The following is a 19,999-nucleotide window of genomic DNA, read 5'->3' as shown; positions in this document are numbered from 1 at the left end:
GGAGCCCAGGGTGCCCGGGGCTGGGAGGAGGTGCTGCTCTGCGGTGGGAGGGGTGGGCCAAGGGAGGGGTTGGTGCTGGGGTGACATGGGGAGGGGGTGCACAGAACTTCCCAGGCTGTCATCGGGCCCTTCCCCTTGCCTTGTGGCCGCCAAATTCCCCACATACCAGTACCCTGCCTCAAAGCCCAAAATTTTATATTGCTCAGTGCAATGATAATAGTTTTGATTCATTTATTCTTTTAATAAAGCACGTGATTAAAATTTGTTTGACTTTTTAAATAGATTTATTTATTTATTCATGAGAGACACAGACAGAGAGAGAGGCAGAGACACAGGCAGAGGGAGAAGCAGGCCCCCTGCAGGGAGCCCAATGCGCGATTCTATCCTGCATCCCAGGATCACGACCTGAGCCGAAGGCAGGCGCCCAACTGCTGAGCCACCCAGGAGTCCCTGTTTGACCATTTTCATTTTTCCTGGAGTGGCAGCTGGAGGTCTGCAGCTATGTCTGTGGCTCGCGTGGTGCCTCCACCCGACACCCCTGGGCCAGGACAGCCGCGGCCACTCGGCCTCGCGGAGGCTACATCAGGGGAGCAGAATCCCCTCTGGATCTTTCAAGCCGGAGGGAGCCACGTCCTCATGGGGGACCAGGTAGGGTGACAGCAGGTTGGGCTGGCCGCGGGGCCCCAGCTCCGGAGAATTCGGATGGCACTGCACGTTTATGATCATGGGGCCATCTTAAAGTCCATCTTTACTATCACGTTGAGATCGCAATCACTTCAGCTGTTTAAATCAATGATAAAACATTTAGACCTGAGACTGAAAATGCCAGACCTGCGCAGAAGCGGGAGGGGCGTGGCCGGGAGCGGGGGCGTGGCCAGGGGCGGGGCGGGGCCGAGGGCGTGGCCGCGGCTCCACCCAGGCACGCTCGGCTCTCGCGAGAGCGGCGCGTGATGACGCGCGGGCCGGCAGGGCGCGTCCGCGGCGCGGGCGGGCGGGTTTGAATCTGGTCGGAGCGCGGGAAACGGCGGCCGTCCTGGGCGAGGTGAGCGCCGCGGTGCCGGCCGGCGACGGGCCCGGGGCGGGGGCGGGGGCGGGAGCGGGGGTCGGGACGCGGCCGGAGCCGGGCGGGGCGTGGGCCGCGTGGGCCGCGTGGGCCGTGACCCGAGCCCGCGGCTGGCTGGCGGCTGTGAGGCGGCCCCGGGCCGAGGGGAGGGGACCGTGGACCGGCCTCGGGGAGGACCCGGCCCGCCTGCCCCGGCCCCAGCGCCGCCCCCAGCTCTGACCCCGGAGCCGCGCTTCGGGAGCCTGTCCGCACGCGTCTGTGAGGACCCGAGGGGGAACGGCCGGCTCGGGGCGGGGCGGGGGGGTCGGGGGCGTTGACCCGCGGCGACCCGCCCCGTCGTGTGCCGCCGCCCCCTCCTGTGTGCCGAGCCCCCAGCGGTGGACCGGGCTGCTCCCCGCCGGCGCGGCGTCCCGCGGGAGCCCCAGGGCACAGCTGGTGGCGGGGAGCCGAGTCCCGGAGAGCCGGGCCGGCCCCCGCCGGGAGCAGAGCGGCCGTGCGGTCCGCGCCCTGGCCTGCGCCGCCCGGGAGTGTGGGGTTAGTCATCACCTCTGGGCGGGTCCGCCCCGCCGCCGGGCCGACGGGGAGCTGCTCGCAGCTCGCAGCCCGCGGAGACCTGGCTGCTGTCCGTGACCACGGGGCCCTGACTGTTCCCGCCGGCGCCGCTTGCAGCGGTGCACGGGGTTCTGGTCCCTGCCCCCTGGGGCTCCGACTCAGTCTTGCAGACGGAGCGCTGCCAGCGGCTGTGAGGGCAGCGTAGGATCCCCCGGGGCCCCCCCGCCGAGCCCCGGAGCCCCGGAGCCCCGGGCGGGGGCTGCACACAGGCCCCCCAGCGGGTGGGTGGAGCGCCTCGGAGCGCCTCGGAGCGCCTGGCGCACCTGCCCTGCTAACAAGCTCCCTGGTGGCCGCGCCGCTGTGACGGTGATGGTCTTGTTAGAGGATGGCGGCCTTCAGGATTCAGCAGCTGAGGTCAGCCTCTCCCTTTGTGTTTTTTTCTGTTAGTACCTTCTTTCATTGACTCCAACACTTTGTGTTCCTGTTCTGATGGAATCAGCCTCCTTTTTCTGAGCTGACTCAGACCTGCCTGAGCATCGTGGTAAGGAAAGGAGAGAAGGTGAGCCTCCTAGAGCCTTCGTTGCTAACGTCGTTAGTAACGTTATGTCGATACTATCCTTGATAAAGTAATAGTTATTTTTTAGATATGGTAATGTTTGTGTCATAATATTGTTAGAAGCCGTTTACCATAGATGTTATGGGATCTTTTTTTGTTTTGTTTTGTTTTTTTTGTTTTAAATTTTGGATGTTAGTACCAAATTACATCTTGTAGGAAAAGTTATATTTGCAAATTCAAGTTTCAGTATGACTGTTTTCTGCTAGGGTTACAGAGTAAATGCCATATGAAAAGCAGTTTCATCTGTCATGGAAAAGCGAGAGACATTTGTACAAGCGGTGTCTAAGGAGCTGATTGGAGAGTTTTTGCAGTTTGTTCAACTTGATGTAAGTTTTAAGTTTAGTTTTCTTATGATTTGGTTGTTTACGTCCACAAATGAAATATAATCCTCTCAGTGAATCCTTAGGGACCAAAGTTTATTCAAAAAAAAAAAAAAGAACTATATTCAAATACACCTGCTGATGGGCAGCGATGCACACACTGTATTTCCTGCTTCTTTTAAGAGACTTGTAAGAATGCTAAGTGATGTAGCACAAGGTGCTTCTATTTACTTAAATATTTATTGATCTCTTGCTTTGTGCGTGGCATGAGGAAGACAACTTTTTTGGTCCTCAGGTTATTTACAGTGTTGTGGTGGATCCAGGTGTGTAAGTATAGCAGAGTAACAAGGCTAAGCTGGGGCAAGGATATGGGAGGGGGCCCACATTCAGCCACGGACTGCTTCCTGTCCCAGTGGAAAGGGTATGGAAGCTGTGATTAAAGAGTAAACAAGTCAGCCAGTCAAAGAGGGATGTGGGGAAGGACCTCTCCAAGTAGAGGAGATAACTTTAAAGACCAGAGAAGATACACTGTGTTTGAACTTGAAGATATTTGGTAGGGCTAGGGCAAGAAATGCCAGGTCAGGCAGGAAGAGGCAGGGGCTGAGATTTGGATTATGACAGCCCTTCTTTACCATGTTATCCTGAGAGGAATGGGGGCTTGTATACACATAGGTGGAGAGTAGTGAAGAGGCTGTGCCCTGCACAATGGTGGTTGCATTAGGAGATATGGGTGCCTTTGCAAGCTGTCAGGTTGCAAGGTGGTGGTGCTCTTGACTGGATGTAGGCCACGGTGGATTCCAGGTTCTGACTTGTGGTGCCTTTCAGTAGGAAGAAGGCAGGTTTTAGAGGGACGATAGGCTCCATTTGGGACATTTGGATGACTGCCAGGGGGATGTGCACACGATGACCAGTAGGTGGATCAGTAGCTGTACCTAAAGCCCAAGAAAGAGGCCTGCATAGAGACAGATTTGGGTGTCCTCAGTGACACTTGGAAGCTTCAGTCATGGGAATGCAATGGGACCATCTGTAGTGTAAGAAGAGAAGCCTAGGACAGAACCTTGAGGAACCCCAACAGTTAAGGTATCAATTCTAAAACACTTGTGACTTTGGGTCAGAAGATGCATGTCATTTGTTTTGCTCATGCAGTGAAAATTAAGTTAGTAGTAATTAAAAAAAAAAAAGTAGTAATTAAGTAGAGAGAAACCTAATAGAAAATTTATTGCTAGCAACATTTATGAAGTTTTTTTTTTCTTCTTTTTTAAGAGATTTTATTTATTTATTCATGGGAGACACAAAGAGAGGCAGAGAGAGAAGCAGGCTCCCTGCGGGGAGCCCGACGCAGGACTCTATCCCAGGATCCTGGGGTCACAACCTGAGCCAAAGGCAGACGCTCAACCACTGAGCCATCCAGGCATCCTGGAATTATTTTTAAGAGGGAAATGAATTATGATATGATTTCATATTGTAAAATAGTACCCTGTAAACAAAAATAGTCAGTACAGACTCACAGGCAGCACATCTCAGAAGTGTCTGTTGAGAGCACACTATTTAGATGTTATATAAACACTTGTTTTAGTAGGAGTGTAGATGATATGTCTTCTGTTATGTGTGCAATACACGTGTGGTTTAAAGTTTACAAGATTATTGTTGCAAACTTTTGTCATAGTATTAACTACTATCACAAACTAAATTGATGATGATGAGGCTAGTTAATATTAATTTAAAATCAAAAGGCCAAAATAGCAACATCTGGGTAGCACAGTCCCTACAGGATCAGGCTGATGTAGTGACAGGGCGCCCTTTGAGATCCTTGTCCGCAGCTACCCCTGGTCACATGCCCTAGTGCCTTGGACTGTTGCTCAGCAGCACATATCTCAGGAGGATGCTGAGTTAGTCATTGTATTCATAGTCATTCCTTTTAGCTTATGAGTAGCAAGCCTTATTAACACTTAATTATTTAGTATCTTAATCACCGTGTAGCTATTAGTTAAACACGAAAATGAGAAGATGTAGGATTATGCATCACTTGTTTTCTTCGAGTTGAATGATATGAAATGCCATTCTGTAGGTCAGAATAGTTGAGTGTAGGCAGCTGTTTGGTGGCATATCCTTCAGTTTGCACTTCTTTGATGATTTGGTTAAATTCATTTTATGCGTTTTGACAGGAGCTGCATAAGTGGTGTTTTGTCTTCCTCAGTGGAGGCACATGATGTCCGTTTGTCCTGTTATTGCTGAGGTTAGTTTTAATCAGTCACTTAGGTTGGGGCTATACCAGATTTCTCCACTGTCAAGCTGCTGTTTCCACCTTCGTAATTAATAAGTGATCTTAATTGGGGAAGTAAGTTGAGATTAGGTAAATACCCTGCTCTTCATCAGACTTGTACCTTCTGGTTTTAGTGTCAATTGATGATTCTTGCCTGAAACATTTATTACTATAATGGCTATTATAGTATATAGTATAGAAAATTGTGATTTTCTAACCCCATATTCCTTCCATATTTATTCATTGGTGATCTATAGCATGCTGATGCTGTTTGTTATTTATTTATTTATTATCAGTTTCGTTTCACTGGTTCTTACTTTATTGATTGGGTTATAATCCATTACGGTCACTTGATTGGTGCTCACATTGGCTGCACACAGTCCCTTTAAGATGAATGCTCTACCCCTTTGGTAATGGTTTCTATTTGCTGTATCAGAGAGTAAGCTCATCAGCTCAGAGTGAGAAGAAATGGTTGGCTCGGGGGTTTTAGGGATAGTTGAGAGGATCCGATATAATCTCATTGGTTAAAAGAAGAGAATGATGTCTAGAGATGAGTAAGAGGGGGTGTTGAGGGTCCAAGTTGGGTTAGAGATCAGCAACTTCAAGTATACTCAGTTGGCTTGGCTGTGTTGTTGTTCTTGTACAGCTCCAACATACTTTGTGCCCTGATGATAGGCCTGGAGTGGTGGACATCTGGATGGATTGATTTTAGAGAGGATATTTCTAAGTGGGTAAAATTTTTAAACTCCAAAGACTAGGTTACTAGGGCTGAATATATAGATGAGAAACCTGCTACTTTCTTATTTTACTTTTTGAATTTACTTATTACACAGAGTGAGAGTGTGTACACACAAGTGAAGAGAGGGACAGAGGGAGAGAGAGAAGCAGACTCTACGGGGCTCCATCCCAGAACCCTGGGATCACGCCCTGAACCAAAGGCAGATGCTTCACTTACTGAGCCACCCAGGTGCCCTGGCATCTGCTACTTTCTGTCTCATAATTCCTGTACTTTTCCACTTAGGAAAAGTATTTCAAAACTACAGCTCAACTCTTGAAATGGTCATTAGCTTAGCACTTAATGAATGCACTTAATTTAGCAAAACTTCCTTTTGATGCCATTATAAAGGGGATAGAACTAATTTTTGTAATTGAAATATAACAATTGCTATTTATTTTGCAGAAAGATGCTTCTGACCCTTTCAGCCTAAATGAATTACTAGATGAATTATCAAGGAAACAGAAAGAAGAGCTATGGCAAAGGCTCAAGAATTTATTAACGGGTGTATTGTTAGAAAGCCCTGTGGCTGAGTGGCAGACGTTGGAAGTCCAGGGTGAAGACATTATGGAAACAGAGCATGAATCAAAAATGGTAGTAGTAATTTTTCAAATAGAAAACCTGTTACCTTTAATTTGTTAAAAAAAAATATTGTATGTAATTGAATTTTAAGTGATGAAAAAAAGCTAGAATTTAAGAAAGAATATTAGGAGTATGTTTATTATAGTTTTACTTTAAACAATTCTGCCCATTATTAATCTGCTATTCAATGTTGCTGTTCTCTTTGGACAACTGACCTGTATTCAAATTTAATTTACTTTTTAGAATAAGCTAGAAGTGTGGGTTAATTTTTATAAAGTTAGTAACATTCACGTTTCTTTTTAAAATTCTATTTTAAGTTGATTTTAAGTCACTTGAATTTGAATTTTTTCATTTGTAGAAAAACAGCATAGAAATAATTCATGCAATTACATGTGTGGTTCTTGCTTCTGTATCTGTAATAAATGAAAGTGAGAACTATGAAGACTTACTGGAATGTGCAGTGATGTTGAATGGTGAGTTGCATTTGTGATATCATGGCATGTTTAGAGGTGGGCATCTACTGGTTCTCTATGGAAGGAGCCAGTCTTCATGTAGAAGCAGAAGTATTAAGGTGTAACTTTGCTTTTAAGCTCTTTTACTTCAGCTAGAAAAGGAGCAAAGAAGTATTCTTTTTTTTTTTTTTTAAGTTTTTTTTTTTTTTTTTTTTTTTTATTCATAAGTGACAGAGAGGGGCAGAGACACAGGCAGAGGGAGAAGAAGGCTCCCTGTGGGGAGCCTGATGTGGGACTCAATCCAAAGACCCCGGGGTCACACCCTGAGCTGAAGGCAGATGCTCAACCCTTGAGCCACCCAGGTGTCCCAAGAAGTATTATTTTAAGGGCTATCCTGATGCACTGATTTAGAATGTAAATTACTGAACAACTGACTGCTGTTCTCAGATTTTCCAGTACGTCTTATTTGACCTATGGGACCAGTGGTAAGAGCTTATTAAGGAAAAATGGTCAGATTATAAATTCCTCAGTTGGTGATTACTGCCAGAAAGTTTCAGTTTAACCAAGCATTTGTGACGCTGCATCATTTTTTAAATATGTTATGAAAGTGACCTGAGAAATAGGTGTTGACAATTAGGGGAACTTTACTATTAAAATTTGTATCATGGTGCTTTTCAGATTTTAATTAAACTGTAAAACTGTAGTTTCTAATTTAGGAGGAGCACTAAGAATTAATGAGAATATCTAATTATAAAATACATAAAACTATTTTACAGATATAAAAGATGCAAAAATGATTTTAAGTAATGAGAAGAAAAATCACCTAAGTGTCCTCACTTTCACATTGTAATTAATTCTGTATGACACGCTTTCCCATCAGACTTTGCATTCTTAGTGCTAACACTTAGATGTATGTAGATGTTTTATTCAGAATTCTTGCATTGAAATACAATGTCTGATTAAGATGTTAGCCCTAATCAGTATATAAATAGTTCCCAGTGTTTTGTGAATGTAACCATAGTTTATTTTCAGTCTCCAAATAACTTTTATAAATGATTAGTGCTGATATTGTAGTTGTTTCTAACTTCCCATTAATTCAGGAATTTAACGTGTATGTAATGGCATTCAGATATCTATGGATTATAATTATGAACATATTATTAGTATTTTCATTTCATTCTTGAGCTTTTCAATTAATAAAAGCACTGCAGTTTTTGTATTCATTTTAATAATTCTTTTTTTTTCCATTTTAATAATTCTTTTACTGTTTTTCGCCAGTGAGCCAGAATTTGAGGCCAACTTATGAAGGACAGTTGTAGTGGGTTACTGGTCACCACACCTGACCTGGGTTTGGTGTTGAGTATTACCTGTGGGTGTTGTAGTGCTTACGTTTGGGTAGTATGAATACCTGCCTCTCTTAAACGAGGAGTTTGGACAGTGTGACCCTTCTGAGTCTTACAGTACTAAAATTCTGTATTCTATTGGATCTGCTTTTATAACAGTAGTTAACAGTTTTTTACAAGTTATTATCATTTGTATTCTATAAATAATGTATATAAATTTCTGGCAAGTTAGATGTAAACTAGTGTTTGCTTAGCAAACCTTTGTGAGTCATGGCACTTTACACTATTGACTCTGAGCTAATATTAGTTTATAGTAATTTACTAATTGAACATTTACTGTGCTCTGTTTTAGGTATTTTATATGCATTACCTGAATCTGAAAGAAAGCTGCAGAGTTCCATTCAGGATTTGTGTGTCACGTGGTGGGAGAAAGGTCTGCCTGCCAAGGAAGATATGGGAAAGACTGCTTTTATCATGCTGTTAAGGAAGAGCCTGCAGACTAAAACAGTATGTTTACTTTTTAAAATAGTGCATGTGTTTATACCAGTTATGAATTATGTTCACTCATAAGTGGCCTGACTGCAGTTGCTTCCTGGGTTAGGGTCTTTTTTAAGATGTTTGGGGGAGGGCAGCAGGCAATGGCTCCACATTGCAGTTTCATGCAGGCTTTCTCCTCTACCTTCCAGGGTGTGTGGTCCTTGCCCTCTCTTACCACTTCATGGTAGCAAGGCGGCTGCTCCACCTCCACTTTGTTGTGTGAGTTCCAGGCTGGAGGAAGAGGCAGGGAAGCAGCAAGGGCCAGACCTCAGAAGTTCTTAACCTATAGCCACATCTATCTGCTGCAGATGGGATTTTGAAGGGTTACATTGCCACTGTTAGCAAAAGTGGATATTTTTAGTAGCGAAGAAGGGATGAGATAAGTGGGAATGGCTGCCCATCTTAGTGTGGTCCTCTGAGACTGCATAGGATTGGATGTGTGTGGTGAAGGGTGATGGGGCAGGAGTGGTAGAGAAAGTCCTCGGGCCCACGTGGAGGCACCACACCTGTAGGATGTGGGGTCGTGTCAGACTAAAGCCTAGACCTAAAGTTTTAGAGAGCAGGTTTGAGGATTGGATTTAACTTGGTGCATTTCTCAGCCTTTCATCTTTGGTGTGCAGTTAAGATATCCAGAAAGAGAACTGTTTCTGTCCCCTGATCAAGAGAACAAAAGATATTTAATGTTCATCTTAGAAAATTGGGCAAGTGAAGAAGGGAAAATGAGGAAAATGAAATCCTCTGTAATTCCACTACCTAAGGAATTCCCATTTTAGGGATATTTAGGAATTTCTCTTCCTCTTTCTTCCCCTCATACCTTTACTTTCTTATGGCAGATTCTTAGAAATGAGATTCATGGTTAGTGGGTTTGACCTTGATACCCATTGCCAATTTCCTAGCAAGCTTGCACTTCATCACACTCCCACTATCTGGGTCTGTCTCACCATGACCTCCAAGGAGCCGCCAGTTTGATGACAGAAAAGACTGTCTACTCCCACAGTTTGTCACAGGATTGTCATTGTTGGTTTATCTTTTTAAAACCTGTTTTTAAAAAATCATTTTTCCTGTCTTTCTGTTTAGCTTTTATTTTTTATATTTATTTGTTTGTTTGTTTATTTATTTATTTATTTATTTTCTGTTTAGCTTTTAAATCAAGACTTTACTTAATGTCTCTAGTGTTTTACACCTGTGTGGTAGCATGTGGGCGCCACTAGCAGCACAGGGCTATTTAAGTTTCACTTGTAGTGAGGAAAACTAAACACCAGGTCCCTCATCGCATTGGTCACACTTCTGTGCTCTGTAGCCTAACAGGGCTGGTGGCTGCTGCACTCGGCATTGCAGAAACCAGATAGTGCTGCCTATTGGTGCTTCTGTTTGCTTTTGCCATGGTTTTTTCCTTTTTGATGAATAGAGTTGTAATTATTTATTACATAAAGTGTTCTTATTGTAAATTTGAAATGTGACCTTAATTGTTTATTAAAAAACTAACATTTTTCTTTATGTCATTTCTAGGGCACAGACATATGTCGGCTTTGGCGTATTCATCAGGCTTTATATTGCTTTGATTATGATTTAGAGGAAAGTAAAGAAATTAAAGATATGCTACTTGAGTGTTTCATAAGTGTTAAATATATCAAGAAAGAGGAGGTAACCAGGTTTTTTCTCTTTTGGTGTTTCTGTGAACTGCTTTTTAATGGTTGTTTTCCCTGAGTTCATGTAGTTGCTTTTGTACCACACTCAGTGTTCTAATGAAAGAGTCAGCCTAGCTCTCGAGTTGTTATATTTATTGCACATTTTTACCACATAGTAGTATTATGCATACATTTTATAAATTGTTGCTTATTTCATCATTAAATCAGATGGTAATAGGTGGCTGTGAATCCTAGGGGAGCTGGGATTACACTTTAAATTAAGAATGGGGATCCCTGCGTGGCGCAGTGGTTTGGCGCCTGCCTTTGGCCCAGGGCGCGATCCTGGAGACCCAGGATCGAATCCCACATCGGGCTCCTGGTGCATGGAGCCTGCCTCTCTCTCTGCCTATGTCTCTGCCTCTCTCTCTCTCTGTGACTATCATAAATAAATAAAAAATTAAAAAAAAAATAAATAAATTAAGAATGATCGGGGATCCCTGGGTGGCTCAGCGGTTTAGTTGCCTACCTTCGGCCCAGGGTGTGATCCTGGGGTCCCGGGATCATGTGCCACATCGGGCTTCCTGCATGGAGCCTGCTTCTCCCTCTGCCTGTGTCCCTGTCTCTGTCTCCCTCTCTCTCTCTCTCTCTCTCTCTGTATCTCTCATGAATAAATAAATAAATCTTAAAAAAAAAAAAAGATTGAATGGGAGATGGGCTAGATAGGTGATGGGCATTAAAGAGGGTACTTGCAATGAGCACTGGATGTTGTGTTTAAGTGATGAATCAGACCAGAAACCAATATTGCATGGTATGTTCACTAACAAATTTTTTTCTTAAAGATTTTATTTATTCATGAGGGAGAGAGAGAAAGAGAGAGGCAGAGACACAGGCAGAAGGAGAAGCAGGCTCCATGTAGGCAGCCCGACTTGGGACTCGATCCCGGGACTCCAGGATCATGCCCTGGGCCTAAGGCAGGCACTACACCACTGAGCCACCCAGGGATCCCCTCACGAACAAAATTTTAAAAATAAGGTTGAGAAAGCACTTCCCAGTGGATTGAACGTGACACTCTGCCCTAATCCTGGCTAACTGGCATATACTCAGAACCATCATCACATAATATTCTCAGATTTCTTTTTTTCTGCCATCCAGTCAATCCAAAGAGCAGCTTCTGGCCACTGCTGCATGGTCCGTTTTGGTGGTCATTCCCACATGAGGCTACTGAGCATGTGGACTGTGGCCAGCAAATTATAACCTTCATGGATTCAAAACTTATTATGAAAAAGAATGTAAAATGGCTCATTAGCTATTTTTATATACTTATTACATATTTAAATGGTAATAATTTGGTTATGTTGGCTTAGGTAAATATATTATTAAAATTAATTGAATCTTTTTTCCTTTTATTACTGTGGCTATTAGAAAATTAAAAATTGGGGATCCCTGGGTGGCTCAGCAGTTTGGCGCCTGCCTTTGGCCCAGGGCGCGATCTTGGAGTCCCGGCATCAAGTCCCATGTCGGGCTCCCAGCGTGGAGCCTGCTTCTCCCTCTGCCTGTGTCTCTGCCTCTCTCTCTCTGTCTATCATGAATAAATAAATAAATAAATATTAAAAAAAAAAAAGGAAAATTAAAAATTATGGAGTGGCTTGTATAGTTCTCTTGAACAGTTCTGACTTGTTATCTTAGGATTCGGATGTAGTCCTTTACTGAATGTGGACTATATTCCCATGCTAGAAGTGCAAAGAAGAATGTTTATATTACAGAAAATAGCCTTTGTTTGGTCATTGCCTCATACATACATGAGGCAAAAGGAGGAAGTCGCCACTCCTCCCTGAAGTAGGTGAGGAAAGACTTCTTGGATTTGAGGTCCATAAATGAAGGTCCTACAGCTAGTCAGGAGCAAAGACACGGTTTGACCTTGCTTTGCTTGCTCGAGCATACCCTCTCCAGCTAGAGAGGTTAAAAGGGCCATATGTGGTCACTGATCATACTGACCAGATCCCTGTCTGCTCACCTACTAGATGGTGGCCTTAATGAGACTACTTTGAACCTTGTGTTTCCTTCTGTAAAATAGGAAGCACAGTGGTTCTTTGTCACAGTTCCAGAGGGACAAAGTGCCGTGCATACATGCCTAGAGCCATTAGCATAGCGCCTGGCAGGTTCTGAGCACGTGGGAGGTATTCCAACTGCTCATTGCTGTTACCAACTCATCGTCGTTGGTAAAGACGCCTCAGGCCTGTGCCCTCAGCACCTCCAGGACTGTGGTAGAGTGTGAGGCTCAGAGCCAAGCAGCAGAGGGGGCCAGACAAGTCAGTTCCACTTACAGTGACTTGTACATAGTGGGTGCTGACCTGCATGTCAGCCTGTGTGTGTGTGGAGGTGCAATTGGTAGTACAGGCATAAACGTATGTCTCTTTTAACACTCCCCCTTTTTTTTTTTTAAATTGATGTCTTTTGAATTTATGATATCTAAACTTAGTTTCCTAATGAGTCCTTACTTTGGTTAGTTCATTCTGGATAAATGACAAATATCTTGTGCTATCATGTCAAGTACTTATAGTAAATACTTTTTAAGTATTAAAAAGTATTACCCATGCCTTTTGCAAGCATGGGTGCCCTGCTATTTATATCAAAGTGTGTTGCATTTCTATGGGATTCCAGAGACAGTACTGGTGGACTGGTAAGCAGTAAAGAGGTGAGGGTATTGTTTGCAGGAAAAGTTTTAGATATATTTTATGTGCTGTATAGAGTGTAAGTATCGTATTACTGCTTTTTAGGGCCATGTGTCATCTAGTAGTATGCATATAAACTAACACGGGGACTGTGTGTATTTGAAAATTCTAGTTTGGCAGATACTAAGCCTCTTCACAAGTCCTCACTTTTCTCATTTATAAAAGATGAAATGAAGGATTCTTTGATCTTAGCTAATGTAGACAGAGCCAGAATGAAATGTTTGTGGAGCATTTACAAATTGAGCTACTGAGCAGTATGGGACATGTCTGTGCAGTCCTGTGGCTGAGCACAGGAGATCAGTGCTGGACCCTCCAGAGGGGAGATCCTTTTGTCGTGGCCCTGCTCCTGAGCTCTATCCTAGACTCCAACACCCCCATTGAGGCCCTGAGTTGTAGTTATATATGCTTCCTTCACTGAGAATAACAGACTTTTCTGTTACTAACATCCAAGGAATTGTTTCCTTTTTAGTTATCTGAACTTTTTATTTGGTTGCAACATTGTATCTTATTTTTTTTATAGGGAAGAAGATTTCTTAGTTCACTCTTCATTTGGAATGTAAATTTTATTAAAATGATCCACGAGACCATTAAAAACCAGTTACAGGGGTTACAAAAGTAAGTATTGAGGGCAATTGGTATTTTGTGTTGTCTTGATGATTTTAGAATATGGTATTTGACCTGACTTTTAAAGTTATATTAATTGGGACACCTGGGTAGCTCAGCGGTTGAGCATCTGCCTTCCGCCCAGGGTGTGATCTTGGAGTCCCCGGATGAAGTCCCACATCCAGCTCCCTGCATGGAGCCTGCTTCTCTCTCTCTGCCTGTGTCTCTGCCTCTCTCTGTGTCTCTCATGAATAAATAAAATCTTAAAAAAAAATAGTTATATTAATGTATTGGAAGCTTTAAAAATTATCTCTTAGATTATATTATTTGTGATGTACTGTTTTTACTATGTGTTGTTTTTAACTACATATTATGTATTATTGTATCACTGTATAGTTTTTTCCCCGCTGTAGGAAGTCATTTTCAGTAATGACATTTAAGTTAAGATTTTAACTCGTGGTCGTTCTTTAAATAGTCAAAATATTTACCAGTTAAATCTTAGTCTCAATTGCAGTATGGACATGGACACGGAATAAATTCCAGGTCACAAGTACTTCTGATACCATTTTTTTTTTTAAGATTTTATTTATTCATTCATAAGAGAGAGACAGAGACACAGGCAGAAGGAGAAGCAGGCTCCATGCAGAGAGCCAGATGTGGGACTTGATTCTGGGTCTCCAGGATCACACCCTGGGCTGAGGGCAGGCGCTAAACTACTGAGCCACCCAGGGATCCCCTTCTGATACCATTTGAATGTAATGTCTACTTTCCTGTTTACTGTGGACTGAGCTATGTGGTTGGGTGGGAAGAGTCCTGCAGTCAAAGAGTCTAGGGATGCATGCACAAGTCGGAGCTCTCAGCCTCTTAGAACCTCACAGCAGTTGGAGCTGTCACGGTGAATGTTTGAATGTTTTCTGTTTGCCAGGTGTAGGGTTCAGTGCGTAATCTGCTCTGCAGCTGAGTACTTAGTGTGCATTTTCAAATGGAATCCTTCAACTGTTGAGGTGGGCTTGGTTGCTGAGTTTCCCTCTGTCAGGCAGCTAGCTTTGGTTAAGTACTGAGCTGAGATTTGACTCTGACTCAATGACAGAGCTCCTGCTGTTTGCTAGAATGCTTTCTCCTCCTGTTTCCCTACTGGCAGAATATTGGGGTTGAACTAAGGGGCTCAAACTCATGACTTCGAGATCCAGGAGTCCTGGCTCTGTCAGAAAAACAAAATAAATAATAAACTTTAAAAAAAAAAAAGTGTAGGGGATCCCTGGATGGTTCAGCGGTTTAGCGCCTGCCTTTGGCCCAGGGCGTGGTCCTGGAGTCCCGGGGCGTCGGGCTCCCAGCATGGAGCCTGCTTCTCTCTCTGCCTGTGTCTGCCTCTCTCTTTGTGTCTCATGAATAAGTAAAATCTTAAAAAAAAAAAAAAAAGAAAAAAGTGTAGTGGTTTGAACATGCATTAACTTTCTTTTTTTCCCATAGATCTTTGATGGTATACATTGCAGAAATTTATTTCAGAGCTTGGAAAAAGGCCTCAGGAAAAATATTGGAGGTATTTTCATTTTATTAAATGTTAACATTCATTTTTGTTGTATTCTAGTAAATAATAAGTTGTCATGGATAGTCATTTAATATGTGTTGATGCTCTTTGTCAAAATAAAGTCAGATAATGAGACTCCATGGGTTGGAGACTTCATTCTCATTCCCACAAATGTTCATGCTCAGTCTGAGACCCAGGATTCCTGCCACTCATTGAGATGTGTGGTTTGAGTGAAATCAAGATTTGCCCCATATCATTTTGGTAGGTTTATTGGATCTGTAATGTCCACCCACCTGTAGCTGCCATGCACTGGGAATGTGCCTAGTCTGAGTTGAGACGTGCTATAAGTGTAAGAAACACACCAGATTCTGAAGACATAGTGGGGGAAGAAGAATGTAAAATATCTCATGGGATCCCTGGGTGGCGCAGCGGTTTGGCGCCTGCCTTTGGCCCAGGGCGCGATCCTGGAGACCCGGGATCGAATCCCACGTCGGGCTCCCGGTGCATGGAGCCTGCTTCTCCCTCTGCCTGTGTCTCTGCCTCTCTCTCTCTCTCTCTCTCTCTCTCTGTGACTATCATGAATAAATAAAAAAAATAAAAAATAAAAAAATAAAATATCTCATGAATGTTGTTTTAAAAATACTGCTTGGATGTTGAAATGATAGTGTTTTGGCTATATTGGGCTGAACAAAATACATTACTACAATAATTTTGCTTGTTTCTTTGTTTTTAATATTGCTATGAGAAAGTTTTTATTTATGATTTTATTTACTTGACACAGAGAGAGAGAGAGAGAGCACAGGCAGGGTGAGCTGCAGGCAGAATGAGAGGGAGAAGCAGACTCCCCACTGAGCAGGGAGCCTGAGGTGGGGCTCCATCCCAGGACCCTGCGATCATGACCTGAACTGAAGGCAGATGTCTAAATGACAGAACCTCCCAGGCACCCCACCACTAGAAAATTTAAAATTGAGTTTGTGGTTAGGGTTCTGTTTCTGTTGGGCTTTTTTGCTCAGGAACCTCAAACTACCTCTTTCAGTTACATTATTGTTGAGAAATTAAAGACATTTGTTTTGAATTACGGCTAACCTTGAATGACTGGAATATCTATCTGCATTATGAAGATGTGGCTGTGTAATTCACAATCACAGTAAGGCTCAAAGGCTCTTTTGGAAAAATATCAGAATACTTTTTGTCAATATCCTTTGTGTTTTTCTTATACTAGTCTGTCAAACATGTTTTCTTTCTGAGAGTAAAATTTTTAATCTAAGTCAGAGAGGGGAGCAGGCCCTGAGCTGGTGGGTTGGGGAGAGCTTTACTGATCTCTGGAGCTTCCTTCTGTCCACTCTGCTCCTGTGCAGCTTAAACTTGGTTTATCACTGACTTCCACTTCTAGAAGAGGAAATGATCTCTCATATCCCCTGCTGACAGCATCTACAGTCATTTTGCAGTGTAAAAGTTTTTGGAGGAAGGGACAAAACCAGGACATTGCTATACATTTTTGCAGTTTTATTATTCATGACATTTGTTCATAGGAAAGAATATTGGTCCCCCTTTTCTCTAATAGTGGATTTATTTGTTTGTTTACTTAAAGATTTTAGTTATTTATTCATGAGAGGACAGGCAGAGACACAGGCCGAGGAGAAGCAGGCTCTCTGCAGGGAGCCTGATGCAGGGCTGGATCTTGGAACTCCAGATCAACTGCTGAGCCACCCAGGTGTACCTCCAATAGTGGTTTTAAAAATAAATGTTGGGCAGCCCGGGTGGCTCAGCGGTTTAGCGCTGCCTTCAGCCCAGGGCGTGATCCTGGAGTCTTGGTATCGAGTCCCGCGTTGGGCTCCCTACATGGAGCCTGCTTCTCCCTCTGCCTGTGTCTCTGCCTCTCTCTCTCTCTCTCTCTGTCTTTCTCTGTCTCTCATAAGTAAATAAATAAAAAAAGATAAAAAATAAAAATAAATGTTTGTAGGGGTGCCTGGCTGGCTCTGTTGGTGGAATGTGCAACTCTTGATTTCTAGTTGTGGGTTTGAGCCCTGTATTGGGTGTAAAGATCACTAAAAATAAATAAATTCCGTTTAAAAAAAATGTAATAGTTGCACACATAATTGTTTGATCGAATCTGTACTGAATTTTAGTGCAGCTCTGTACTTCTCAGGCTCGGCTTCCCTCTTCCTCCCTCCCTTCCAATTTTTCAAGCAAGTTCCAAATAGGACATCTCATATCTATGTGCTTCAGTATGCATCTCTAAGGAATATGGTTATATACGGCCTTTAACATACTTAACAAAATTAACATTTTCCGGGTATTTTTTTTAAAACATTTAAATTTCTCTGCTTTGTTTCAAAAATGTCTTTTTCTAGTTTTTTTAGGGAAACAGGATCCAATAAGTCTATGGCATTTCCTTGTTACGTCATTTAAATCTCTCAGAGCATTCCTCCCTCTCTCCTTTTGTGTTTTTAAAACCTGTGCCCCGCATGAATATGTTGAAGAAACTGGGTCGGTTGTCCTGTAGAATGTCCATATTCTGATAGTTAACTCTAAAGGTTCAACTTTTGTGGCACAAATACTTAGTAGGTAGTGCCATGTATCCCATGTCAGCGTGTGGTTCCCCGTAGGTAGTGATGCTAAGATTAGTGGCTTCAGGTGAAGGAAGTATTTTCAGAGATAATAAAGGGGGCTAATAGTAGTAACAGGCTTTCCTAATGTCCTTCCCTAAAGCCATGGGAACCTAGGGCTTGGAGGCAGAGTCCAGGGTAACGGACCAGAGGATCCTCAGGGGATTTCGGCTGCTCCCTGTGGTTGGGTCTGCCTTCTCTGCCCAGTTCTGGAGGTTGTAGGTGTTGTGGGCTAACCGAAGAGCTCCCTACAGCCAACTCCCTACTGCCCTCCATGGAAGCCCTGAAAGATGTTGTTTCAGGCACTTTGGAGTCCTTGTCCCCATCTTGAGGGTAGTTCAGCGTCAGCTCTGGGGAGGCTCTTGGAACAGACTCAGTCCCTAGGTCGTCTGGTTCAGGATGACTCAGAAGAGAGGCCCTCAGGGCATGCTCAGGCTCTGAGCCATCTGGCTTGAACTAGCCTCAGGTGGTAGGGAGAAGCTTGCTGTGCCACCTGGCACAGATTTGGTATTTCATCAAACAAGGTAGAAGAAACCAAAGGAATATCAAAACTAAAGGGATTCCAAGAGGTATAGATTTGAAATAGGAGTGCTCTGAGTGAGGGATCCTGGTGCTTTCCCTCATGATCTAGAGGACCCGTGGAGCCGCCTCAGCAGCTACGCTCCCTGTCCTGACCTCTGTCGGAGCACGTGCGCCAAGTACTAACAATGTGTTTGCCATTCCAGACCATTGAAAACAGCTGCATCCAGGACTTCATGCACCACGGGATCCACCTTCCACGCAGGTCTCCTGTGCACTCTAGGGTGCGTGAGGTAAGCAAACCATTGTGGTGCTAGTCATGGATTTTTTGATAAAGCTGATAAGTCCTAGCTTTGTTTTTAGATTATTGTTTTTGTTAAATTTAAAAATTAAGTTAACCCCTCTCATGCATCAGCCTAAAGGACTTTCTCAGAGTCTTAGTATTTGGTATCTGGCAGTTTTAACTAGAAGAAAGGTATGTTATTGAGAGTCAGAACTTTTTTCAAATAATCTTTAAATTCTTTGACATAAAAATGTTCAGAATCATTACTGTCTAACTGCCATACCACTTTTTCAAAAACAATATTTGGAATTATTTTTATTACTTATTTTCATATGTTAAATTTTCATTTTGATATTCTGTAAACCAAATGGAATAAATGTTTGGATAGTTTCTTGTGTGTGTTTTTTTTCTTTTTTAATTTTTATTTATTTATGATAGTCACACACACACACACACACACACAGAGAGAGAGAGAGGCAGAGACACAGGCAGAGGGAGAAGCAGGCTCCATGCACCGTGAGCCCGACGTGGGATTCGATCCCGGGTCTCCAGGATCGCGCCCTGGGTCAAAGGCAGGCGCTAAACCACTGCGCCACCCAGGGATCCCCTCTTGTGTGTTTTTAAAAGCTAATCTCAGGGGTGCCTGGCTGGCTCAGTCAGTAGAGCATGTGATTTTTTTTTTTTAAGATTTTATTTATTTATTCATGAGAGACACATAGAGGAGGCAGAGACACAGGCAGAGGGAGAAGCAGGCTCTTTGCAGGGAGCCTGATGTGGGACTTGATTCCCAGACCAGGATCACGCCCTGAGCCGAAGGCAGATGCTGTACTGCTGAGCTACCACGGCATCCCCAGAGAATGGGATTCTTGATGGCAAGGTCATGAGTTTGAGCCCCATCCATGTGTAGCATAGAATTTACCCAAAACAAATTTAAAAAAAATTTTTAAAGCTAGTCTCAGAATTTAGATGTGAATTTTATACTTACATTGTAAATGATCTGACTAAATGAGGCTTTATTTTCAATGTCTTAATGACACTGATAGGTGTTTGATAATAATAATGATCTTGGCAGATGGAATTGGGAAATGTGGTCTGTTTAGGACACAGGGTCAGTATCCTGAACCAGGAGTGATGCCTTGTGTGTTTGCTGTTAGTTTTGGCAACTGTGTATCAAGAAGCTAAATGAATAAAGACTTACCTTTTTAGTGTAGTGAAATTACTATTATTTATAGAATGTAAACATACATTAATTATATTAAGCTTGAAAGGATAAGGAAACATTTCTTTACATTATTGATACTTTACTTTGAGTTATCCAAAGATAAACCCAGAGATAAATATATCTAGTTGATGCTTGACCTCCAGCCCCAATGACACACAATCCTAGTGTGGCTTCAGTAAGTTGTAGGTCAGCTTGGGTCATTTATTTGGTGTTTCAGATTCTCTCTCTCTCTCTTTTTTTTTTTTTTTTTAAATATTTTATTCATTTATTCATGAGGGATAGAGAGGCAAGATTCTCTTTAATCATAAAGAATGATAGCATGTTAAATTAGATAAATTTGTGATGTTGATTGCTTCCTTCTTAGTACCAAAT

The 19,999-nt window shown here is 43.1% G+C and overlaps 1 protein-coding gene across 10 annotated transcripts in view; it reads left to right on the top strand.

Annotated features, from left to right (window-relative positions):
- The first annotated feature begins 934 nt into the window (after positions 1-934).
- Positions 935-19,999, top strand: part of NCAPG2 (non-SMC condensin II complex subunit G2) — a 64,283-nt gene continuing 45,218 nt past the window's right edge. For 5 of the 10 annotated variants that reach the window (XR_005371401.1, XM_038559852.1, XM_038559850.1 and 2 more), the window contains exons 1-10: positions 935-1,042; positions 2,063-2,174; positions 2,438-2,557; positions 5,995-6,183; positions 6,530-6,644; positions 8,319-8,473; positions 10,013-10,147; positions 13,384-13,478; positions 14,937-15,006; positions 18,329-18,415. Coding sequence is in view for 9 of the 10 variants with exons in the window: in XM_038559852.1 (XP_038415780.1) it covers positions 2,480-2,557; positions 5,995-6,183; positions 6,530-6,644; positions 8,319-8,473; positions 10,013-10,147; positions 13,384-13,478; positions 14,937-15,006; positions 18,329-18,415 (924 nt within the window). In the remaining variant the exon portion in view is untranslated. Of the gene's footprint in view, positions 1,043-1,302; positions 1,322-1,578; positions 1,598-2,062; positions 2,175-2,437; positions 2,558-4,716; positions 4,788-5,994; positions 6,184-6,529; positions 6,645-8,318; positions 8,474-10,012; positions 10,148-13,383; positions 13,479-14,936; positions 15,007-18,328; positions 18,416-19,999 lie in introns of those variants that run through there. The other 5 variants (XM_038559849.1, XM_038559848.1, XM_038559847.1 and 2 more) reach the window with 5 other exon arrangements.

This window comes from Canis lupus, chromosome 16 (assembly GCF_011100685.1).
Source record: "Canis lupus familiaris isolate Mischka breed German Shepherd chromosome 16, alternate assembly UU_Cfam_GSD_1.0, whole genome shotgun sequence".
Classification (NCBI taxonomy): Eukaryota; Metazoa; Chordata; class Mammalia; order Carnivora; family Canidae; genus Canis; species Canis lupus.
Note: the sequence above shows the minus strand (reverse complement) of the source record. Positions and strands in the feature narration are given on the sequence as shown.